Consider the following 26,655-nt stretch of genomic DNA (forward strand, 5'->3'; position numbering starts at 1 on the left):
AGTTGGTTGTTCTCTGCCTTGGAGTTCATAATCCCCTTCCTCCCCCTTACCTGCCACTGCAGATCCATTGTCATACCCAGCACAATAGCATGTGTCTTCATTCCTTCCTTATATTAGTTTTAGATGAGATGATGACCTAGAGTTCTTTGTTATTTGCTTCACTGCCTCATAATACCTACTGACTCATTAGTCCGCCCACCTCCCCTTGACCGTAAGACTCAATTTCCTCATTTCCAGTCTATGCACTCTCAATCTTTTCTGTCTTTCTCATCAGTAGTTCTCATTGTTGTTGAAAATGCAGCTGTATAATCTTAGTGCCCCCACCTACCATTTTGCACCTGCTCTTGCTCTGTATCTTGTTTTCTGAGTGGCGCCACCCTGTCGCTTCTTCAAGCTGCCAGGGAACCAGGAGAAAAGCCGAAAGAATTGTTTATTGCTTCCATGTTTCATTGATATCTGTATTTGGTTCATGCTGAAAAACCATATTCCTCAATGTGACCCAGAACACAATGAGAAGTGCTTCGGAAGTTTACCAAGTTTTTTACTCTTTATTCTACTTTTTAATCTTTTCTGTTGGAATTAATTTTTCTTCCTACTGAGTCATTTGTCCTTGATTATTTAGTAGGTGTTCCTTACAATCCTGCTACTTGGTTCTGTTTTATTGTTTACAGTGGTCAAGCTTTTCTCCCACTCACTGCCAATCAGATTCTTGCCCATCTCCTGCAGTTCCGGGAGACTTGATGTGGGATGTGATGCTTTTGTTCTGGATGCTCCTCTGCTTCTGTTTCTGCTCAGAGGCCAGTCTTTAGCTGCTTCTGCCCTGGAGCATAGATCATGAAACTGTGCATCCAGGAAAGCCAACAAACCTCATTCTTTTGCCCTACAGTCACTTTGGCATTGTCACTGTCTCCAATTTGAAATATTTTCACTGTTCCGCATTAATCAGTCAGTTACCAAGCATTTGTTCAGCTTTACTTGGCACACTTTAATTGAATTAGATGGCCCTGCATTTATATAATTATGGAAAGATTGCTGTCTGTTAAATACTATAATAAACATTAAGGGCAGAATACAAACCCTCAAGGGACCTGTAGTCTAGATACAGAAATAAAGATTAACACATGAAACAATTTGGAAGTCATATGTTGCAGTTTATAATTACATGCTGAACTGAGTGATACCTGCACACAACACATACACACACACACACACACACACACACACACACACAAATTATACTACCATTTCAAAGGAGTTCACCTAGGACTCCAGGTTACAAATTTCTGTTGTCCCGACTATTTTATGATTGTAGTGAGGTTGTGGCTACAGATAGGTGATACTCTTTTCACTGTAGTGTTGACCTAGAACGACAAGTGGAATCAAGGGGAAAGCAAAAGCCCAGGGGACACACATCATTAATTACTTGCATGTAGGGGGCATGAAGGAAATGGGCCTAATTGGATTAGGGGTAACATGGAAATCATGTGGATACGTAAACTGGGACCACATGGTCAGGACCCATGAAAGCCAAGTCTGAGAATTTCCACTTGATTTCACAAGCTGCTTAGTTGTCTTTTGTTTGGGGTATAAGTAGGGGAGGAAAATGATGACGTCGATTTTTATTAAGAAGTGATGTGGTAATGGTGTGCAGTATTCAGTCAAAGTGTGTGTAGCTTCAAAAGGGATTGAATGAATTTAGTTAAGATATCCCTGGGTGAGGGCTTAGACCAAGAGGGTTCCAAAAGGGCCAAGTGAGCACAATTTGAAAGAAGAATGTTGGACGTAGGGGTAAAGCAAAAGCAGAGTGAAGAGACATCATGGAGCCTGCTTGCCAGGAAAGCATTGTTAAAAGGAAGTTGTAGATGAGGAGACGTGTTCAGGGGTCCTGATCTCTCTCAGCTCTGTAGCTTCCTTGCCCCACCATCTCCCTGCCACCTATTGCATGTCATTTCTGCTTTCTATCATTTTATTTTCTTTAGATCTCTTTCATGTATGAAAGTAGTTCTTTTTGTAAAACTCTGTTGAAAGCTCCTGCTCCCTCAGAAAATTCACAGATACTTTAGGGTGGATCAGAGATATTTCTAGCATCCGAGCTGACGCTCACTATGTCCCCAGGTTAAGAATTCCTGATGTGATAACTATTTTATGATTGTGATAAGGTTGGCTCTAGCCATAAATCCTTTGAGTTTCTTTGTAAGCTGACAAAAATATTTGTTCAGAATAACAATCTACCATCGTTGAATTGGCAGTAAGATGAAGGCCTGTTCGTTGGCACGGGAGGGACTTTGACTGTGGTGCTCAGACATACAGCTTGGAGAGCATTGGTCTTGGAATTTTCTGGATGAACTAGGGACTGCAAACCTAAGAGCAGACTCTTCCTTGGCATGAAATGTATGCAGGTTCTAATCTGGTGCTGAGGCCATGGAGATTATCTCCCTGCAAAAATGTCATCTGCCTTTGCAAAGTTGTAGGTTTTTTCTTCTATAGGAAAAGCAGCAGCTAATATGTGAGAATTTCAAACTTTGCTGTTTAAAGAAAGCAGAGTTTTCCAGCAGTCTGAATAGAGTTCGTCTTCCCACCCTGTAGTACCATACAGCCCTGTGGCTCCTAGAAACAACCTAGAAAGCTGAGTGTTCATCCTTCTGTTGCCCTGCCACTCCTTGGCATGTGTGCAGATATATACTTACTTTCCCTGACTGGTGATGATGTTTATCCGTTATTGACACTGGTAGTCTTTGCTGTCTTTGTACTGCTGCATCTTGGAGAAGAAAGCTTCTGAGAGGAGTAGGCTATGTTCTGTCCCACTGCTTCCTTTCTCCTGGCTGGCCTGCACACCAACCTGCCTTTGTGAGAAGCCGCTATTAAGCAGACACAGCAGGAGAAGTTTAGAAGTCAGGAGTTTCATTCCTTGCCTAATGAAAAGGGATGCAGAGCTGTGGCTGAGGCCCACAGGGAAAGGCAGTGTGGGGAGCGGAAGTTAGTGTTTGCTCCTTGGAGCAGATACAGTGGAAGCCAGCCTGCGGTCTGCCTACCTTCCCACGTCGCAAAGACAGAGCTCCACAAATCTATCCCAGAGAAACTGGGTTATGTGAGATGCAAAGGAGAACCCCACTGAGAGGGGGTAGCAAAGCAGCACACCTTGTTTTCCGCAGAGCCTGGGTCTCCATGTCATGTATCCTCGTAGCCTGGAATAAAGTTGTACTCTCCCTTTGCAGATAGCAGTGGCAGGCCTCCCCTCAGCATTTGCTCCTCTCCTCTGTGATACTGATTCCTGAATTCCTACTTCCCCCAGATACTCTGTCGTGGAGAATCTCTTGCTGTGGCATCAGACTTGTGACAAGCAGAGGGAGGTTTTTTGGAAATGGCTCACTCAGTGACATTCCTGCAGCAGTGTGGGAACCAGAAGCAAAGCAGCCTCCGCACAGGGAAGGAGACCTGTGCTGCCGCAGGTTATTCTGCTCTTTTCTCACAGATCCTTCCCACTTTGCAGCCTGGGTCTAGTATGCTGCTAAGAGGCTAGAGTGCTTCCTAGGTGGGCATATTTGAATTTAGTGATTAACTACCTATTGTTAACTTTGAACTTTGCTTCTCTTTTACGAAGAATTAACAAAATAAGCACTACTTCTCGGTTCATATATGACGGTACAGTGCTACTTTCTTGCTGCCTCTTGAATGTGCCAGAAGTTGATCGAGTTTAATGATAATATTTTAAGTGTGAAAAAATTGTCTTTGGACATTTTCCCAAAATTTATGCCAGAACACAAACACGTATCCAATAATATGCTTTTTAGAAACAGGGTAGAACATGAATAATATTAATACTAAGACAATTTTAAAGAATTGTTTTGGTGTTATTGTTTTAAATGTCATATGTACACTATTATCCACGTATTCCGGTTTCTGATGTTAATTTTTTCCTCTTTGGTAGCGTATTTAGTCTTGATTAAGTCTTAGATTTCTGCTTATAGCACAGAGCTACTTTGTGGTCACAGAAAGAAAGCAGAATTATAGTTTCCCACCTCACTGCTTTTGCCTTGAGGATCTTTGCTTTCTAACTTACTGCTCAGGCCCTGTTCTTTTTTTCCCAAAGCATATGAGATATTTTCCAGCCCCAGGAAAGGCCACGATTTCAGCAGTGCTCTAACTTGAACCTGTCTGTTTACAGAACAGATCTATTTATTTTGGTTGTCCTTGTTGTTAAAGGATAAGGCTGTAGGCATTTAGTGCCCCAGAGGACCTGCAGAATGCTTTGCAGGCCTTGCCTTGAAGGAGGTAAGGTACTGTCAGGGTGGGAAAGAGCTTGTCTTGCTTCACAGAAGCTTCGATCTTAAAGGCTGCTCCTTCCAATTTGCAGTAGCAAAATAAGGAGAGCTTGTTGGTGGCAGAGGAGGTTATAGAAATAGGACTTGCAAGATGTAAGCAGGGCTTTGGGAGGTGGAAGAGTTGGGTTGTTAGTTGGCTTCTAGCCACCAACCTCTAGTCTTTCGCTGGTAGCTTGCAAATCCCAAGGGGTGAGGGGCAAAGCTTGAGAATCGGCCTTGGTTGCTGACCACTAACAGGATCCCTAAATGGTAAATCACTAGAGGAAATTGTAAAGGGAAATATTTTTACCCATTTACAATTTATTTTATTTTATTTTATTTATTTAGTTGAGACAGAGTCTCACTCTTTCACCCAGGTTAGAATACAGTGGAGTGATCTTGGCTCACTGCAACCTCCACCTCCCGGGTTCAAGCAATTCTCCTGCCTCAGCTTCCCAAGTAGCTAGGATTACAGGTGCGTACCACCACACCTGGCTGACTTTTTTTTTTTTTTTTTTTTTTTTTAAATGGAGTCTCTCTCCCCCAGGCTGGAGTGTAGTTGCGCAGTCTCAGCTCCCTGCAACCACCACCTCCCGGGTTCGAGGAATTCTCCTGCCTCAGCCTCCTGAGTAGCTGGGATTACAGATACCTGCCACCACACCCAGCTAATTTTTTTGTATTTTTAGTAGAGACAGGGTTTCATTATATTGGCCAGGCTGGTCTCGAACTCCTGACCTTGGGATCCGCCTGCCTCGGCCTCCCAAAGTGCTGAGATTACAGGCTTGAGACACCGCACCCAGCCCGATTTTTTTTTTTTTTTTTTTTTTTTAAGTAGAGACAGGGTTTTGCATATTGGTCAGACTGATCTCAAACTCCTGACCTCAAGTGATCTGCCCGCCTCGGCCTCCCAAAGTGCTGGAATTACAGGTGTGAACCACTGCACCCAGCCCCATTTACAGTTTCTAAAGTTGAAGCCCTTGATTCAAATTCAGAAGGAGCCACGGGATTCAAGGAGCTTGGAAGTGCTCTCTTTCAGTTAGCATTTCAGATCAGAGTGAGAGAGAGGCTGTGATTTTTATTTTATTAACTCAGTACTTGCCCATATCAGGAATTAGAAACTAGATATTAGGAAAACTTTTGTTGTTTCTGAATCAGAAGCATTTCAAATTAGTTGAATGAGGGACAGATCCCCTGGGATGAAGGAAGGGGGCTCAGGTAGGTGATAAAGGCCCAAGTGTGAAAGAAATATGACTATTCTACCTAGCACTGAGCAATACCCACCCAATTTGGCTTATCAGGGTTTACTTTAGAAAGTGATGACCCTGAAAGTAACCCCTGCAGAAGTGTGTCCTGTACCTGTGTTCCTTGAGTGAGTTCCTGAAAGGAAAGAAGTGAAAATCTGGCTGACAGTGTGAGGGTCCCTGACATTTGGCCCTGGGCTGGGCAGCTTTCTCAACACTTCCTCTGGAATTCAAAAACCCTAAAAAATCAAGTCTCCATAGATAAGATTCATAGGAACATCCCCTAATCCCTAGTTCTCTATCTCTAAGCTCAGAACTCTTCCCTGCTATGTCTGCAGGCTGGCGGTATACAAGAAGACCCTTATACAACAGTGTACGGACCAAGTGATTCACCAGTCAGTTTTTATTCTGTGGTCCTTCATTGTTATACCAATGATCATACCTAGTGAGGCGTAGGCTTTTGTCCCCAGAGCTGCCACTCAGAGGATTGGGTGATTAGAGCAAACCAACCCATGTCTGAGCTTGGCAGAGTCCCAGAGTTCCCTGTTAAATCTCCTCTTATTATAGCTGAGACTGATTGAAAATGAGACTTAATGTCAGTTACATAGCATTTGCTAATTTTTTTTCCTACTGTTAAATAACTTTTCTCTACAGTATTGCTGCATTCAGGGCAACTTATCTTTTTACCTGGGAGGAACTTATTTCCATTAGAATTGGAACACTAGCCACATATTTTGCATTTAAAATGTTTCATGTGATTAAACGCAGAAGAAACGTTATTACTTCTGTTTCTTAGGCATGTGCTTCTCTAACTGATTCTTCTTTTGTGCCTGGAACAATGCCTTTAATTTGGAAACAAGTGAGGGAGCCCTCTGATTACTAAGTACACTGTTAGTGGAAACTGGCAGCCACGTGCTGGTAACTGGGCTTAAGAGAAGAGCAGCTTTATAATCCCCCCTCCACCAAATCCTCTTGCACGGACTGGCTACTCAGCACTGTACAGTGTGACTTGGGTAGTCATACATACCCACTTCAACAACCCTCACTTCTTTCTTCATTTTCACACCCTCCTACCCCTTCCCATTGTGATTCTTATTTTAATCGGTTTTTCTCTTCTTCCTTAACAGAGCTATTAAGAATGGCAAAGGATTGCATAGCAAGAAGGAAGTGCCTATCCACCGTGTCGCAGATATATCTGGGGTGAGTCGAGTCCCTGAATCAAGCTGTGTGGCTCAGAGGCTCAAGAGCGTGTCTGCATATTTGCTGAAGGACCTCAGCTTATGTGTTTTCTCTAGCTCGCTTCTTTTCAGGCACTGACTGTGACTCTTTTTCCCCTCTGCCTGGGGCATCTACTTAGGTATCTATAGGGAGCCTGTTTTATAATCTGGAAAAGCAGAATTAACTTCATTCTTTTTCTTTACCTGAACTGTCTCTATGTTGCTTTTTCATTTTTAATTACTGTATTTTGAGTTTGGAAGGTAGTTCTTCTCAGTTGTATTAAAATAAAATTGCCTCTTTTTAAAACCCCTGTCCAGTTCTTGCTGTGAGTGGGAAGTCTTAGTGGCAAAAGGTAAGTATAGGTTTCAGGAGAAGGATATGAATTCATCATGATTTCCTCATGACCTCTTGTTCCTCTGCTTGCCTGTAAGTGGGACAGAATGGAGAAATGTATGAACATCCTTTGAGATAATACATATAGATAATAAAGAAGAATCAATGGCACCAATATTTTAGAGCTCCCAATAGGCTGTGTCCAAATGATTCTTTAGCTGTAAGGACTTTACCTTTGAGTGTTTGGGGTCTCTTTGGCTGAATAGATCCGTTTGATAGTTGAGATAGTTTATTCATTTAGTCAGTAAGTGTTTATTGAGTGCCTGCTGTATGCCAGGAATTGCTCTAAGCACTAGGAATATAACAATGAAGAAAACTGCTGAACTCCCTACATTCAAGTGGAAAAGGGAGGCAGTTACAATGTCAGGTAGCGAAAACTACTGTGAAGAGAAATAAAACTGGCCAAGGGGATAGTGAGTGGTGTAAGTGCTGATTTTGATCAGGTGACCAGGAAAGGCACTCTATTGCTGAGACATACACCATCCATTTCAACACCACAGTCACTAATGGTTAAGGAGAGGATCAGGTCTGTGCCATGCATAGGGAAGATGCCCAGGGGAGATGAAGCCCAGGGGAGATGGAAGGAGGAAGAGCTGGTAAATCTTAGCTTAGGCACTCAGGGAATTTGCCTTGGGCACTGAGAAGAAAATACTAGTATAAACAAAAGTGCTAGAGCTCAGCCTAGGCTGCAGGAGTGATGAATCAGAGTGTATTATATTCCTGTTATGTGGTGTGCCCAGGCCTGGCTGAGGCTTTTTCTGTTGCTCCTGGTGATTGCTTGCTACAAATGTGTCTGGCAGGCTCCCCCTTGTCTGGGTATAGTGGTCCCCTGCTCATCTTAAACGGTGGGACTCTGTTGAGCTTTTCTTTCTGTATAACCAGTCACTACAGATTATAGGTTAAACAATGTTACCTACAACACATTAACTGGACTTCAGTCTAGAGGCTGGGGCCTCTGTTAAGTTGGTGAAGTAAAGTGATATGCACTTTTTGTGGCTTAGAATCCTGAGAAGCCCAGAAACCTGTAGCTAATGGCCTTTGAGCCACAGGTAACTATGGTGTATCTGCTAATGTTCATTTTTAACAGGTGTGACTCACCCAGTGCGATCTTACTTGGCCTATTTTCTGTGTAGCTTACCCAGCTGAGTTATTCTTTGCATATATATTATTAATATTTTTATGTATGTGTGCGGCATTCTCAACAATGCTTTCCTTAATATTGATCTTTTAGTAAAGCTGTTAAAGCTGTTATAGTAATAAAAGGACAAATTTTTGGCGATTCATCAGCAGGAGAAAAAAGTTACAAATGGTTTGGAAAATGCGATGAAAACTCTTCTACACAAAGGGCCAAATATGCCCATCCAAAAGCTTATGTGGGGCCCATACTCCAGGGCCTTCCAGAGGCTGATTTCAACCTTAGGGATAGTTTCATTTCTAGTTCTCATTTAACACCAGCAGTGAGGTGAAGCAACTCTAAGGAGGTTTTGAGGTTCAGGCACACCGGTCTCAGGGCTGTCCTCTCCGTACCCCTCAATGTAGTGTCCTAAATATCTTCATTGCTGTCTCTGAATCTTATGCTGCCTCCTGCCTTGATGATTTCTGATGCTTTTTTTATTCCTTTATTTCTGTTGTCATTAGCAGTGGGTCTTGTGAAACGTGTCTTCATTTATTTATTTACTTTTATTCCTACCCCACCAACTTCCCCTTAAAGTCTAGCTCAGTTTCATACCAATTTTTTTTATCTTTTCTGTCTCAATATTGGAGGATTGGTTTGCTCTTAAACATAAATGCCAATTAAATTTCTCTCAGTCACCACATAAAAGAGTAAAGCTTGGGCAAATGGGAGACTGAAAGTGAAAAAGCTGTTGGATTTAAATGGATGTCAGATATGACCTTGTCTGCCTGAATCACAAATTATTCACCTAAGATTGCAGTTTTTTTGTGCCCTCTTTAATAGAGGAGTTTTGTCTTCTCCCACCTTCTAACCTTCCCTTCTTTCCATCACAGTGTTAAGTCTGTGTGTATGTTGGGTGCCCTTGTTCCATTTAAGTGAGATGTATGGGTTTTCTGCTTCCTGAAGCATGCTGGCAATTTTGCTGTCTGTGGGACAGGTGTGGGGTCAGATGGGCAAACGGCTTACAGCCAGATGAAGAATAAACAGGGAAAAAGACAATGTAATGTACATATACGTAATGGTTTCACAGAGGTTTCTTAATCTTTTTTTAATCTTTAACTGTGTTACCTACTGCCCCAGATTGATGCCCCTCTTAGTTGCAGGCCATGATAAATGGAAGTTTTTGTTGAGCTGACAGTATAGGGAATATGCTGCTGAAATAATTTACAATGAACTGCTGTTTGTGCATAATACCTCTCACCACCCTCCTCTCCATCCCACTACACATCATTGGTGAAAAAACAGACATACATAAGTGCACATTCTGTCTCCTAAACACTGTTAAGAAATGTGTTGTATGAAAGAGATTATATCATGATGGTGGGGCAAATAACCCGTAATTTTGTTCTAGTGTCAACTGCCTCCATCTTTAGGAGTTGAGTTTCTACTCCTTTTCCATTATCTCTTCTCCTGCCGTTTAAAAAATGATTTCACAGAGTAAGGGTCAGAGTGCGTTAAAATGCTTTTGTATGAAGACCTAGCAAATACAAGACCTGCTTGGCCGATTGCATGTGGTTGGAAGTGACTCATCTAAGCACAGGAGTGTGAGGTTGATGGCTTGCCTTGGAAGGTAAGATACCAGCCTCTGTAGTGGCCAAATAAGCCGGCCTTCTTGTTTGTTATTACAGATGGGTTTTGATGTCAGAGTCAACTGAGTTTTGAGTTTTCCGTAAGATGGGCAGAACATCTGCATATAACACCAACTGAATGAACCCCCAGTTTCTCTAAGGCTTTGATAAAAACTTGGCCCACTAGACCAGGCATGGTGGCTCACACCTATAATCCCAGCACTTTGGGAGGCCGAGGTGGGAGGATTGCTTAAGTTCAGGAATTCAAGACCAGCCTGGTCAATGTAGTGAGACCCCATCTCTACCAAAAATAAATAAATACGTGTGTGTGTGTGTGTGTGTGTGTGTGTGTGTGTATGTTGACCCATCTGCATCTCTTACACCTATTTTTAGGGTAACCACTAAAGGAAGAAAATTACATACTCCCAAGCTGGTACTTTAGATCCTAAAGAAGTTACTGGTTTTTTTGTTATTTCCAATTTTTCACAGTATAGGTACTGTATATTAGAAGTACCAGCCACTGCTGCCATTTCTATCATAATCTGGTTTCCTTTCAGGCCAGAATGTTCCAGAGTGTGTAGAACCAGCTGAGAATTTGACCGACTTGGTACTAGGTCTTACTTGATTTGAAGGATAGTTCTGTGGTGACTGACTTCATACATCTGTGTTTTCATTATTAGTTGGTTTTGTTTTTCATTGATCCTGTCTCAGTTCCCTCCCTCACCAGCACAGAAAAAGTTGGAATATGCATGTCAGTGTTCCTTATCTCAGGTTTCTCAGCTGTTCTTTATCTTAGGTTTATTATTGTTTTTGCTGTAGCCTGCTCCGTAATAAATACAATCTCCTGCAGATACAGAGTGTAAAACAGGCAATAAAATGGGGCTGGTGCATGGCTTACTGTTGTTCTGGTAGATCAGACAAATCAATTATGGTTCTGAGATTAGAGAGAGCTCCCCACTCCTCGAGTTGCAGCCAGCCCTGCGAGTGCTGATTCTACCTTTTACCTTTACCTCCACTTCTCCATCTTCCTCTTATATGGGAATAGGACTCAATGAGTCATAGTGTATATCTGAGTTTTCTTCTCTGTCCTTTTCCTTTTGTGTCTGTCCTCTGTGCATGAGAAGTTACGATTTTGTTTGATGGTACAAGAAGACAGCATCCTCTTCAGTCTTATTTCTGAAAGTCCCAGAATAGGGGTTGTCTTCTTTTCAATATATTCTGCCTTTTCATATTATGTAGTCCTGACAGTTCCTCTGTTAATTTCACTATTACAGTATTTATTCTCTTAATCCATGGGTCTTTTTATCTGTTAACTGCTGCTGTGCTCCTTTGGACGTGGCTTGGTTTCATGCTCATGTTACATAGGACTTTTTTATAACCGCCTTTCTCCGTGACTGATTTTGTTGGAAATACATAGTATTATTGAATTTTTTTTTTTTTTAAAGGAGACAGAGTCTCACTTTATCACCAAGACTGGACTGGAAGTACAGTGGCACAGTCATAGCTCACTGTGGCCTTGCACTCCTGGGCTCAAGCGATATTCCTGACTCGACCTCCTGAGTAACAGGGTCTACAGGTGCATGCCATCACACCCGCAGGATCTTGCTATGTTGTCCAGGCTGATCTGAAACCCCTGGCCTCAAGTGATCCTCCCAGTTTGGCCTCCCAAAATATTGCTGTTATAGGCATGAACCACCACACCTAGCCTAAAAATTAAGCCATGGTTTGGAGTGACCCAGTGACTAGCTTTGGGGAAGGTGCAGGGCACAGGGGAAGAAGATCAGATATTTGGTGGCCTGTTATTCATGAAACGAAGTCTTACAGAGTTGACCAGTAGGATTCTGACTTGCTAATATAAAGGATTGAAGTGTTCCTTTAAAACAGATAAGATTAAATCAATAGATAAGAAATAGATTGGTAGACAGGGTTGGACTTTCTCCAGCATGTGCTCCTGACCTCTGCCTTCAGTTTCGGGTTTTCATTGCCCTCTTAAACTTTAGTAGCACTGTCATCCTTTCTTTGAGATTTCTGTAGGTGTTACCTTTCCTTAGCTCGTTTTGAATGTTTAGGCCTTGATGGAAGCATAAGAAAAAAAAAATATTCTTTTTGGCTAAAGAAAATTTTTAAAAGCCCAGGCACAGTGGCTCATGCCTGTAATCCCAGCACTTTGGGAGGCTGAGGTGGGCAGATCTCCTGAGGGTCAGGAGTTCAAGACCAGCCTGGCCAACATGGCGAAACCCCATCTCTCCTAAAAAAATACCAAAAAAATTAGCCGGGAGTGGTGGCGGGCACCTGTCATCCCAGCTACTTGGGAGGCTGAGGCAAGGAGAATTGCTTGAACCTGGGAGGCAGAGGTTGCAGTGAGCTAAGATAGCGCCACCGCACTCCAGCCTGAGTGACACAGCGAGACTCCGTCTCAAAAAGAGAGAGAGAATTAAAAAGAGAAAAGAGTGGTTTGCCTGCTAAGTCTGAAGAAGATAAAAGGAGCAAAATCACCCAGGGGCTTTACGAGTTAGGTCTGTGTTAAATTGCAGTTTGTCTTCTATGTTTTCTGGCTCACCTAGTTTAGATTTATTTTTCTTACTCTCGTGATTCTAAAATTCCTTTCAGCTTTTTGTTTTTTCTAATCTCTGGTATTTTTGATGGCACAAATGCTCTCTGAGTGTATTTGGTTTTTTTGTTGTTTTAAATAGCCCTTACCTTTTTTACCCCCCTTGGCCCTACACCATGTTCTCACGTCTCTCTTGCCAACTGCAGTCTAAGTTACTGTCCAGATGGCACAACATCAAGGCCTGTGGTTCTGTCGGGTGGGTTTCTGTGACCTAGAGGGGTTGCCTAGCACTGGAGCTTCATTCACACAGTAGCTGCTGGCTCCACTGCTGGGGTCTGCATTTGCTACTCTGAGAAAATTCCAAAGGAACTCTGGAAGAGCCAGCTTACTGTCTGCAGAACTTGCTCTCCACAGCAAGCAATGTGTGCTGTCAACCATATGGTTGGTCCCTTGACTGGAAGCCATGGTTGGTGGGAGTGTTGGGTTATCCTGGTGGCTTTCTTGCATCCCTGTTGTATTTGGTAGCTCAGGTTGTTACTAGTTTAGGAAAAGATATTGCTCTATTTCTCTCTTCTTCTTTCTTCAAGCAAAGTTTATTGAACTCTAGTTGGACTACAATGTGCAGGTGACTGGCTTGGATCCTCGCTGCACAGAAACATGCCATCACCTCTGTGGCACACAACCTCTGATGCCAAAGTGGCAGCCACCTTGTAAGTTTCTCCCAGACTTTGGAAAAAACTTCAAACTCTTTCTTTTTTTTTTTTTTTCTTTTCTCTTATATTTTTAATTTAATTTTTTTTTCAAAAAAATAGACATGCGGTCTCACTTGTTGTCCAGGCCGGTCTCAAACTCCTGAGCTCAAGTGACCCTCCCACCTCAGCCTTCCAAAGTGCTGGGATTGCAGGAGTGAGCCCCCATGCCTGGCCTCTTTTCTCTCTCTCTGTTTTTTATTTTATTTTATTTTATTTTTTGTTGAGACAGAGTCTTGCTCTGTTGCCCAGGCTGGAATGCAGTGGCGCCCTCTCAGCTCACTGCAACCTCCACCTCCCAGGTTCAAGCAATTCTCCTGCCTCAGCCTCCTGAGTAGCTGGGATTACAGGCACACGCCACCACACCCAGCTAGTTTTTGTGTTTTTGATAGAGAGGGTTTCACCATGTTGGTCAGGCTGGTGTTGAACTCCCGACCTCGGGTGATCCGCCCGCCTCAGCCTCCCAAAGTGCTGGGATTACAGGCATGAGCCACCATGTCCGGTCCTCTTTTCACCTCTTCTATCATATGTCTCTGCTACGAGTTGGATGTTACTGAGAAGACCTTGATCTTGATTCTACCAGAGAGTTGCTTCAGCCAATTGCTCTCACCCTTGTGATGGAAAGCATTGCTTTATTGTGTTGGAGTTTTTTTGCCCATAGTTTGTTTCTTTTTCTCTTTTTTTCCTTTATTTCTTTTTAAGATGAGATCTTACTATGTCGCCCAGGCTGGACTCAAACTCCTGGGCTCAAGAGGTCCTCCTGCCTCAACCTCCCAAGTAACTGGGACTTACAGGCGTGAGCCACCACACCTGGCTGTCCATAGTTTCTTTGTTCATATGAGTTCTGTGCAACCACTTTGTTTTTTGAAACTCCCCTGTTCATATTTGCCAGAACTACAGGGCCATCCTTCTCTTAAATAAATTTGAAAGCATTTTTTATTTACCTGGGAATTTTTTCAAAATTTCATTGCAGCAGGTACCACAGTTAGTGATAATTGTGTTTCATTACCTCCTTTTATAGATTTTAGTCCACTTTTTGACTGAGTTGTGTTGTTTTTGGAGGGCACCAAATTTAGGACATGGTTTCTCACTTCTTTTATTTAGCTTCTATTAATTGGGCTGTTTTGCATCTTTGTAGATAGAGATGTAGAAATGTGGTCCTGAAGAGATACAATTGATTTCCACCCTGTAAGAGAAATGATTTCAAACTTTACATTTTTACTCCCTCGTTTGACTTTGTTTTTGCAACTTTAGCAAATTCACCTCAGTATTCCTAGTAACTTAATTTATATCTGTTCTTTAGTCTCTTTGAGCCTTTCTGGTTCCCTTATTAATTAGTGGGGTCAAAATGAAATTTTCTATATGAAGTTTATTTTATATTTGAATAAGAGTCGAGATTTTACCTTACTGAAAATTATCTTTTAACAGGGGAAACAATTGTAGAAGCAAGAGAAATACAAAACCACGTATATGGTGGGCAATAAATGATTATAGAATTATATGCTTTGAAAATCTTAGTTTTGTTGCCTCCTCTGTACCTGGAAACATGAACAATAATTTGGCTGTGAAAGTCCTAAAAAAAAAAAAATTTCGGAAGTGAATATGTCTCTTTCATCTGCATCATGTCTGGCTCCGAGTCTGTGGCTTACTTGGTTTAGCTTTTTGTTCAGAACAGTCTTGTCTTGGAAAATTCAGGCACCAGAGCAGATAACCTTGAGGTAGGGAGCTAGGATTGGACTTTGAAAGCAGGGCACAGCTTCTTGTCCATTGGTGTGAGTGTCCTAGCTCTGCAATTCAACACCTCTGAGAAAATGTTTACTCAGGTGAGCTGCCCAGAGGTGGAGCGCTGTTAGAGACAGGGCTTCTTTATTCGTTCCTTCTTATATAACAAAAATATCTTCCTCCCAGTATAGTCAGTAGCATGTCACTGTCATGGATTCTATTATCAGGAAGCTTTCTGCCATAAATTTTTCTGGTTTCCTTCTGCTTCCTTGTTTAACTGTGCCTTCACAAACAGGAATGCATGCAAATGAGCTCCTCAGCAACAGGGTCCTAGCATTCATTGAAGTGTACTGAGCTATAATGATTTTTTCCTTTCTTCTTTGTTCAAAGACATGAGAAAGGAAATTGAGGGAGTTAGGAACATTTTTTCCAAATAAAGTAGCATATTTTTCCAAAGAGAGTTCCTCTGGCCATAGATTCGGCTATAGCTGGTCCAGGCTCTTCGATTGTTCTCTTTCCCATTCTCTGGGTGCATGTAGATAACACTCTGTGATTCTATTTTATGGGTCAAAATTGGTTAAATGAGCCCATTACAGGGATGAATGTAAGTATATTTTGGAGGCAGTTGACAAAATTTCTGATTCCCAGGTTGAGGTGTGTGATTGGATTATCTGATCTGTCCCATGGCTGCTGAGTGATGTGATAAAACTTGAAATATTTCTGCATAGCCCCAGATTCACTCTCCACTTTACCATCATAACACTACTTAGCCTTGGATTGAACTCATTGTGTCCTGTGGCTATTGCTTATGTAAACATTTCAAAGTAAGTAATTTTACTAACATAGACATTCTGCTTACTTGTATTTTAAGTCTTTATTTAGCATGCTGACAACATATTCCCTACAGAATACGTCGTACAGAATTTTGGACACTCCTTGCAGTGTTAACATCCAGATATTTTGAAATTAGAGCCCAGGGTTGCTTTGAAATGCCCTGGTAGTTTTCTGCCTCAGTTGTTCAGGAAATGGTGTTCTCAGGAAGAAATTATAGAATTCCTAATACAATATTGAATTTGGAAGGGGCCTGAAAATGTAAGCTATTACCAAGATTTCTAATTTGGAGGAAGGCCTGTGTTCTATTGATTTGCATTACTGCAACATCGCCAGATACTTCACCCACAGTAGAGCCCATTTATTTTCTTTATATCGTGTTCATCTCCTCCACTACTTAAGGTCCTCAGTTGACTGACTCAGACTTCATTGTTAATTAGCATTTGTTGAATCGCATTTCTTCTTTTTGCAATGCTCTCTCTTCTCCCCTGCTGGCCATGCCTTCTTCCCTGGCATATGTCTCTTCTTCCAGGTAATTTCTCCCCTTTTATCCCCACTGCCTTCTGATCTTGCCCTTCAACATTTACATAATCATATTACCATGATTTTGTGCTTGTTGATAAATTGGTAATTTCGTAAGTTGTTTAATATATGTGCATTGGTTTTCCTTACTAGTTTCTAAACTCCTGAGAAGGGAATCTTTGTATCTCATTATAGTGCCCAGTTTAGATTCAATTTGCCAAGTGATGGGCTCAAACAGCATGAACTTGTGTTTGAAAAAAAGTGCCCCATACTCCAAGGTAGAGGATTGGCTGTACTGGTTATTAACTGTAAGTGGGCAAGTTAGTAAAAGAATGCAGCCAAAGGGGTGCGTGTCTTCTAGAATATAGTGGCAGTATGGAGTTACGATGATTAGCATGGGCTCTAACATTAGATTACTGGGGTTCAATTGTGCCTCAATTGCTTATAATCTTGGTGCCTTGGGGATGTTATTTTTTATTTCTGTACCTCAGTTTTCCCCTGTGGGAAATGGGTATGATAATGGCACTTACCTCATTAGATTGTGGTATGAGTGAGTGAATTAATACATGTAGCTGTTTTAAACAGTTGACGTAAGAGCTCAACAGAGAGCAGTGGTTCACGTGCTGGTGTTCATTATTTTTTTTGAGACAGGATCTCAGCTCTGTTGCCCAGGCTGGAGTGCAGTTGCGCAATCTCAGCTCACTGCAACCTCTGCCTCCCGGGCTCAGATGATCCTCCTGCGTTAGCCGCTGGGACCACGGGTGTGCACCACTACGCCTGGCAAAGTTTTTATTTTTTTGTAGAGATGAGGTTTTGCCATGTTGCCCATGGTGATCTCGAACTCCTGGGCTCAAGTGCGAGCCACTGCTCCCAGCCTGGTGTTCATTATTATTAAATTGCTTAGCATTCTGCCTAGCACACAGAAAGTCCTCTATAAATGAGAGCTGTCATTATCATCCTCAGTAGTATTTACATTGCAAACTCTTCATCCAATTCCAGTCCCAAATCCTACCGCTCCCTCTCCTGAGTTATTTTACTGCCTCTTTATCTCTTTTTTGACATTTAACATGTGCCATCTCTGTCTTGTTTTTTAAATGCATTCCTCATGTTGAATCAGTGAATGAATGATCAAACAATAAGTATTTATTGAGAGCTTTTCATATGCCAGGCAGAATGCTGAGTGTTGAGAATATATTAAACAAGACAGCTATAGTCTTTACAGGGAATACACAATTTGTTATATAATTACAATCGTAATGGGAGTACAGAGTCCTGGGAGAGTGTATACTGGTGGCCATAGCTTATTCTAAGTGGTCTGATAAAGTCCTTGAAGTGATTTCAAAGTGAGGCCCAAAGAAGGAGTTAGCAGAAGATCTTGTTCAGGGCCAAAGGATGAAATGTTGTATATGAAAGTCCTGAGGTGGAAGTTTGCTTGTATTCACAATGGAAGACCAGTCAGCATTGCTGCAATGTGAGGATAGTAATGGGAGAATGAATAACTGAATAATTTGGACATTGTAGTCCCTGAAAAGGATTTTGAATTTTATCTGAAGAACAGTGAGAAATCATTGAAATGGGAGTAGAATAATTAGGACAGCATGTGTGTGTGTATGTGTGTGTGTATACATATATATATACACACACAGAGAAAGAGAGTTAGCTAGGTATATATCTATAAATTTTTCTTTTTTTCCATTTTGGCTGTTATTTCGAGATAGACTTGAAACAATGGTTGGGGAGAATTTGCAGTTCACCTGGTGATTGCTGAATAGTGGCTGAAACTAGGATTGTGGCAATGGAGGCAGAAAGATAAATGTGAGATCTATTTTGGTATAAGAACTGGTAGAATTGAGTGGTTGTTTGGATTGGGGTCAAGGAAGGGAAGTTACATCAAGTGTCATGCATGAGCATTCCAAATATCTGGTTGATGCTGGTGCTTCTTTTCTGATATTGTAAATGATGGCAGAGTGGGTTTGCAAGGAAAATTAAGACTTTCTGAACATGTTAAAATTGAGGCACTAATGAGCCATTAGTGGCCTAGGCTTCATGCATTAGTTTTAGGACTATAGGACACCTACATGTGAGTGTACAAAAATGCCAAGAGAACATTAAGAGAGAAGAGTCCCTAGGCCAAGCCCTTTATTTCAAGATTACTTATGGATGGGGAGTGTTTGAACAAACAGACTTTAAAAAGTTGCCGCCCAAGCTGTCGGAGATAAATCAGGTGAGTGTAATGTACAAATTAAGAGGAGAGAGAGTTTCACAAGGCAAGAATTGAGTCTCCAGCTTCAAGGTCAAGTAAGATGAAATTGAAAACTATCCAGTGGACAGTGCAATTCCATGAGTTACTGGTGACCATAGAGCAGTATTTGTGGAATGAAGGAAAGCAAGGGGGCAGCAAAAGCTAGATATCTTCCCACCTGAGTTGTCAGCAGAAACTGTGTCTTATCTTTAGATCTGTAGTTTTTAGGAGTTTCCTAACAATAGGAAATGCATACATGTACATAATGATGGTGTCTATGTAGTTTTGAATGAGTGAGGAATCCTGAGAGCATCCATCAGCACGTGTGTACTGGTGGAGAAAGAAATGACAATGTTGTGAGATCCTTAACTGAACAAACTAACTTCTGTTATCTTCACCAAAGCTATCTCAATTCTCTGCCATCACTCATGCACTCTGTGGTACATCATTTTCCACTGATAGACAAGATCCTTAGAGTCTCAATTCTAGAACCCCAATACAATATCCACGTGTGGTTACATCATAACAAAATTGTAAAACTGCTGGGTGGGGTAAGATTAATTCTGTATTTTCTTTAAGAAAAATTAGAATTCCCAAATACACCTAAAACACTAACTACGTTTCCAACTACTTTAAAAGTATCATTCTGTAAAAGTAGTTTCATTATTGTTTAAGCGTGGTTTCACATATTTTTATGCATGCATGGGTATGCTTTATTAAATCTATTTCTGATCCTGGCTGTTGGGCTTTTTTACAAGTTGCTGTCCTTACTAGGAACAAATTTTTATTCTCACATCATATTAATGTATGGTTTTTGTTTGTTTTCTACCCATTGTCCACACTCTTTTTACACGGGTAGCTGTGACTTCATGCACGCTACCACACCCGGCTAATTTTTACAAATTTTTTTGTAGAGTTAGGATCTCTATCCTCTGCTGATAGGATCTGCTGCTTTGTTGCCAGAGCTGATTTGGAACTCCTGAATCAAGTGATTCTCCCACCTGGGCCTCCCAAAGTGCTGGGAACACAGGTGTGAGCCACTGCACTCAGCCACATTAAACTCTTAGTCCTTAGAAAAAGACTACTTAGTTTGGTGTCATTAGTACCATAAAACACTGTGCTTCAATCTGTTTTTGATGGAATCATAGAGCAGATTTCACATGCAGCTTCAGGTCAAGCTGTTTCCACATCAGTATACAGACTTTATTATAGCATCAATAATGTTTATTTGTTTCAAAATATATAGAACAATTAATTATAAGAACTAATTCACTGCAGTGAATGTTGAATGCTGACACTTACAAACTAAAGGGACAATTAGTTATCTGACCTTTAATAATGTAGAAGTTTATCTAGGCAAAGCTTAATCAGACTTGAATGTTAATAGATTTTTTTCTTTTTATTTTTTTCTTTTTTATTTTTTAGACAGAGTCTCACTTTGTAGCCCAGGCTGGAGTGCAATGGCACAATCCCAGCTCACTGCAGCCTCTGCCTCCCCCAGGTTCAAGTGATTCTCATGTCTCCCAAGAAGGTGGAATTATAGGTGCCTGCCACCATACTCAGCTAATTTTTGTATTTTTTTTTCAGTTGAGACGGGATTTCACCATATTGGCCAGGTTGGTCTCGAACTCCTGACCTCAAGTCATCCGCTCGCCTCCGCCTCCCAAAGTGCTGGGATTGCAGGCGTAAGCCACCGCCCCCAGATGACTTTTTTCTTTTATAAACAAAACCTTAGGCATATTTTTCTTCATTCAAATTTTCTATCAAAGTTTCTGTTTTTAAATGCATCAAATGTGAGTGAAAATAATAGAAATTATCTGTACTACTAACTCTTCTATTCACCAGAATGTGGGTTTCCTTATTTATTTCTTTTTCTTTTAAGTATTATAAGCTCTTTTCAGGATGGGAAGCCTTGCTGTGTTATTCTTAACTTATACAGTCAGGTGCTAGAAGAGTATCTGGCACCAAGTAGGTACTTAGTAGATATTGTTGGATGAATGAATGCTGTAAATTGTTCTACTAGAATTGATTTAATCAGCCTTCTATTGTTGGATATTGGAGTTGTTTTATTGTTTTTTCCTCTCATAAACATTTGTTCCTTTAGATAAATCATAGTCTGTAATTATTTTCTCAGAACATGTCCATAAAGTAGAAACCTAGGCCAAAGAATAGCATATATTTTTTAACAACATCATCCTATAAATCTTTAGTGAGTAAAATGATTGGGTTTTTAATTGGATGCATTTGTTGTTCTTCAAAACATTGACCACCTTCTGTTTTAATTAGTAATAAATTTCTGTCATAATTGTTGCCATTTTTTTCTCCATGTTAAAAAAAAAACTAGAACTTTCTCTCCTGAATTGTATAATTATCTATTTTTATTAATGCTTTAAAAATGTAAGGCTTTAAAAGATTAATTAGACATAAAAATAAAACTTTCACTTAAGGTTTATTGAACCTATACTGGTGTGTCTTTAGGCAAAAATGAATGTTCATAATACTTTTAGAAAGTATTAAAAGTGTTTTAGCCATTTAGCCTTTCCTAACATTTATTTTGATTTTAAGATAATTTTTATATTATAGGTTACTTGCTGACTTTTTTTTTTCTCTGTTATTTTCTGAAGTTGCATTCTTGTCTTGGGTGGGGCACAGTTAAGTGTGACATCAATTTCCTTGGCCCAAGTTCTTGATTTGCCCATGAAATGAAGACTTGCGCCTCATCAGATGTCTTTTAAATTCTTTACTCTGCACATTTTATTTTAATTATCTCTCAAGCCATTTTCTGGTTCTATAATAAGTTCTTACCTCTTGCCTATAGAGACTTTGGAAGTGACAAAAATTGATCCAAAATTGTTAAAGAAAAAAATAGTATTTTAAACCTGTTATTTTTTACTCCTAGCCTTGTAATTGATGTGCACAGTTGTAGATGGTGGTTGATTTGCTTTATTTCGTATTCTCAGTGCCACATACCATGCATGAGCTATGTTTTTAGCCCAGTCTCATGTGTCAATTCTGAAAATGTGTAAGATGTTTATTGTAGTCTTCCTATAAAAATTCATTATCATTTAATTCTTAGAAAAGTAACTCTAGAATTGTTAAAAGTCTAAATGGCCTTTTTCTGTGTTTATTTTTACCAGTTCAAAGTAGAAATGCTACTTTTAACCATTACAATTTAATGGTGTATTTGATATAAATTGGATGGTTGTAATTTGAGTAAAGTACCTGCTTTTGTAGAATATTTTAGCTGAAAATAATTGGAAGGTATACCTCCCAGTGTGTTAAACTCTCCTATAAACATTTTCTTCTTACAAATTGGTATGTCTGAACCACTCTCTCTTATTCCTGTGTTTGAGTAGATACAATTAAGTTGCATACTAAAATAAATTTTCTTCACGTCATTACTAAAGCATTCAGTAATTTCAAAAATATAGTACATTACTATACTGATGAATAATGGAAGAAGTTTATCTGTTGATTCAACATATTCAAGAGTAGGATAGTTTTTCTCCGAATAAAACTACAAAATCAATGGTATATTTACTTACTTGACCTCAGAGAGATAAGACATTTTCTCTATGAAATAGTTTGTAGTTGTTTGTTTGTTTGTTTGTTTAACAAAAACGAAGGGAAACAAACCAATAAAGCGGAAGGCATGGATCGAGGAAGCAACCTGGGAAAGGTTGTGAAAAGAATTGCCAGTCTTGGCCAAGGGGAATCCTAGCAAGCCACCCTGCAGAGGTCAGCAGGAGGATGGAAGAACCCTTGGGAGGCAGCTCTCTAACTGGAGGGCTATCGTTTACAAAGTCATGATATTATGAACACTGAGTATTGAGTTAACAAAAAATTGTAAGACTAGTGTGTTGAGAAGTTAGAATATGGAAAAATGGGGAAAAGGGACAGTTTGAGATGAGGTAGGGAGACAGATTTATTCATGGAAACTTTTCTGTACAGCAAGAATTATGAGCCATACCTTTCAGATAGTTCTGTGGGTTGGCAGCCCTTATCACCTGGCACCTTTGGCACTGCCTTGATGGCTGCCTCTCAGCCAAGTTAGAGAAAGAACATTGAAGACAGGAAGAAAGCAAGCTTATGTGCTTGATACTTTATCCTGACTAAATATATTCTTATTTCTGCCCTTTGTACTTGAGGCACAGATAAACCATCATCTGCACTTTCTATGCCTAACTTATCTTGAAAAAAAAAAAAAAAGATTCTCTAGAATAAGCCAAGGGCATTGAATTTCCTGTTGATGATAAAATGCAGATTTTTACCACTAAAAGGCAATGACTTCATTTCTAAAGGTTAAACTGAATGGTTCTCACAGCATAATTTCATATGGTTAAATTTGGGAAACAGAAAGTCATTCAATAAGAGAATAATCTCTGAGCTTGTATAGAATTTTTATTTGATTGAGAATTGGGTATTTATTCACATTAAGCTGTATCACATGATTTTATTTCAAGGTAGAAAAGAAATGTCAGTAGGCATATGTACTTAGTAGAACTTTTTTCTTTATTTGAACAAAATATGTCCTCTTTATGGCCCATGTAGATGGCCTCATGCTCCATCTGATGCTTTCTTTTAGCTATTGCTAAAAGTTTAGACTTTCTTATGCTGCTTTTGGGGAACCAATGAGACTTTTTTTTCTGTGCTTTTCTAACCCCTTGCTTTCTCATCTAAACCATTTTCTTGTTAAAATGTTTTAAGTACTTTAATACACTAGTATTCAAAGTAGTGATCAAAGTAGTTGATTTAAAACACAATGACTGGGTGGTTAATTTTGAATTTGCTATTCTCTCCAAACTACTTGCAGATTAATTACAGCATAAGTTTTCTTGAGTTAAAAATTAAAATATTGTATATTCTTCCTGTGCAGGTTGTTTTTATTGTGTTGGTGTATATTCTTAAAGGTATAATTTATATACAGTAAAATGTTCTCATTTTTAGCATATAATTCTGTGAGTTTTGGCAAATGTGCATTTTGAGAAACATGTATTTATGAAATCATCACCACAGTCAAGATAGTAGAACTGTTCCATCGTCCCAATTCCTCCATTCCTTTTAGAGTCAACTTCTAGTCCCTGGCAACCACTCGTGTTGTTCTGTTTAACTATAGTTTAACCTTTGTCAAAATGTCATACAAATGTAATCATGTATTTGAGATTCATACATGTTGTTGCCCATGTCTTTTTTAGTGTAGAGTAGTATTCCATTGTGTGGTGTACTAAAATTTATACCCAGTTGAGGGATATTTAGGTTATTTCCAGTTTTAGTGATTATGTATAACATCCAGGCCATTATCTTTGCTTTGCCTTGCTTTGTTTTTTTAAAGAATGAGACAAGGTCTTACTCTGTCATCCAGGCTGGGAGTGCAGTGGTGTGCCATCACTGCTCACTGCAACCTCTACCTCCAAGGCTTAAGCTATCCTCCCACATCAGCCTCCTGAGTACATAAGACTGCAGATGTGCACCACCAAGCCCAGCTGATTTTTTTTTTTTCTTTCTTTCTTTCTTTTTGTGAGGCAAGGTCCCATGATGATGGCCAGGCTGGTCTCAAACTCCCCGGCTCAAGCAATGTTTTTGCCTCAGGCAAAACATTACAGGCATGAGGCCACCATGCCTGGCCCAGACCATTTTCTGAGGGTCCCTAATCTGTTCCTCTAACAGGATTTCACTTTATTTTAGTGGACTGCAGTGATTGTCCGAATGGTGCTTTGCATATTTTCATTCTAAACATAGAGATGTGTCTTCTGTTCCTGAGTATTTGCCAAGTTCTGGTTTCATTTCTCAGAATTGTACACTGTGGAAAGGAAAAAATAAATGGTGGGTAGGACCAACCTAATAAAAATATTTGTAGATGTCTGACTTTCTTAGGGCTCCTTAAACTCGTAGGTGATTCAGTTCCTTGCAAGTCTGATTGGAGAGTGATGGTTTTCTTCCACACGTTGGAGTGCTACCCTTGCACTACTTTGCCCTGTGGCTTCCTTCTCCATTTGGGCAAGCATACCATTCCTGCCCCCTATGGAAAATTTGCTTAGCCAGGACATTTCTTTTAATAATTATAATACTCTGTTGAGGGCATCACCAATTAGAATGACACATCCTAAGCTCAGGGCTTTCTTCCTGCTTAATGCTCCTACAAACGTCCAAATGTCCTCTTGATTCATGCTCCCAGAACTTAAGCTCACAGCCTGGGTTGTGGTTTCTCCTATGTTCAACATGCTGCAGGCCTGAGTGAGGTGCTTTACCAACCAAGTAAACAGTGTGAGAATCTGATTTTTAATTTTTTAAGAGACAAGGTCTCAATCTGTCACCCAGGCTAGAGTGTTGTGGCATGATTATAGCTCACTGCAGCCTCAAACTCCTGGGCTGAAGCAGTCCTCTTGCCTTAGCCTCCCAAGCAGCTGGGACTACAGGCCCGTGCCACCGTGCTTGACTAATTTTCAAATTTTTTGTAGAGATGGGGTCTTGAACTCCTAGCCTCATGTGATGCTCCCACCTCTGCCTCTCAAAGCGCTAGGATTATAGGCATGTGCCATGCTACCCAATTATTGAAAGATAATTGATGGCCTAGTTTTAGCACCTTTTTTTTCCTGTTGTAATTTTTTTGTTTGGGGGTTTGTTTTTGTCAGTGTTCTCCTCTATGTTCACTTCATTCCTGTTAAACTTGCAGCTCACTGAAGTTTACGCCCTCCCTGGTCTCTCTAGTACACATCTCACCACAAAGTATTGATGAGCAGCCAGGGAAGAACAGTTTCCAATTTGCAAGTGCTTTGTGGTGACACAGGAGCTCAAGGGCATTCACAGAGAATCCTCCCCTCGCAGGGTTCCGTGTATTTCAAGAGATGATCACACTGTACAACTGGTACAACTGGCTCTTCATCGAATCATAAACTCATTCTGTAAATTAAAATGGCACTTGGGGCCACAGGGCCCAAGATGTGGAAAGTAGTAAGAGTGTGGAGCGATAGGTGATGGTTTTGCCTTGCTGACAGGAGTTGTAGTTGTGATTTGTCTTCCACATAGCCACAAAAGTAATTCTCCTGGTCTGCACAACCCTGAAAAACATAGATAACTATGGCAGTGAATGATCACCATACATCTTAAAATGAGAGAGCACATTTGCTTCACTATCCTTAACGATTCGTTCTGATCTCCACACTCTTTTTTTTTTTCCTGTGTCTGTCCTCTTGTTCACAAGGATTTTGCTACTTTAGAGTTAAGATTGGTTAGACCCAAACAGCATTGTGCCCTGGAGTCCTTTACCCTCAGGTCATCCCTGGTGGGACCAAGCAGTACAGAGAGCTTCATAGGAAGAAACATCCTGGGATGGGCAGTAGAGCATATGCTTGCACCTCCAGGAAGGCCCGTCAGGGTTGATGGACTTCTTTCTAGCTGTTTCTCAAGTGCTGGTAGAATATGCTTCCCCAGTAACATAATAAGTTCTGCATGTATTTGTTTTTAGTTCATTTTCCTGTGATGTTAATCAAAGAGTGATTGTGATGATGAGAACTAATTCGTGATCTTCGTTATTAACAATTCCCATTTGAGCCTTGCACATGACAATCCTGAGTGGTTAATTGTTAACTAATAGGTTTAGTCTATTCCCATTTTCCCATGCTGTTTGGTGTGCTGTTATGTTTACCTCTCACCAGCCCTTTCTAGTTTCATGCCTACTATTTGGGGACTTTCGTTGGAGAAATCATGGGAATCACTTTGCATACATCTAGTGCACACCGACAGCCTAAACTCTGTTCCAGAATTCACAGAATTGTGATTTCTGTAGTTCAGCTCCTCTAGGAAGCAGGTGACCTGGCTGTCTGGGGTGGTGGTCTTTCAGACACTTCTATCCTGTGCCGGCTGTACAAGGATTCTGCTTCCTCTGCTCTCCCACCTATCCACCCGAATCTCCCATTCTCCCAAGCCTGGGAATTCATCATACTAAATTATTTTAAACATGTGTTTGTATACACAGCAAGGTACTTTGTGGAGATAAGTTCCAATCTAACTGCTGAAGGGGATGTCTTATAGCCATAAATAGATGTACCCATATTTCGAAGAGATTTGGCCTGACCAGCCAGAAGTCAGGGCAGAGTGAGAATTTATAAATAAGGTGTTTTTATAACCTTTGCTTCTCTGCTTC

At 40.5% G+C, this 26,655-nt stretch overlaps 1 protein-coding gene across 5 annotated transcripts in view; it reads left to right on the forward strand.

Moving 5' to 3' along the window:
* Positions 1 to 26,655, forward strand: part of SND1 (staphylococcal nuclease and tudor domain containing 1) — a 439,060-nt gene that overhangs the window by 246,459 nt on the left and 165,946 nt on the right. For all 5 annotated transcript variants that reach the window (XR_013415510.1, XM_077997257.1, XM_077997256.1 and 2 more), the window contains exon 14: positions 6,670 to 6,742. Coding sequence is in view for 4 of the 5 variants with exons in the window: in XM_077997257.1 (XP_077853383.1) it covers positions 6,670 to 6,742 (73 nt within the window). In the remaining variant the exon portion in view is untranslated. The remainder of the gene's footprint in view (positions 1 to 6,669; positions 6,743 to 26,655) is intronic.

The sequence above is a fragment of the Macaca mulatta genome, chromosome 3 (assembly GCF_049350105.2).
Source record: "Macaca mulatta isolate MMU2019108-1 chromosome 3, T2T-MMU8v2.0, whole genome shotgun sequence".
NCBI lineage: Eukaryota > Metazoa > Chordata > Mammalia > Primates > Cercopithecidae > Macaca > Macaca mulatta.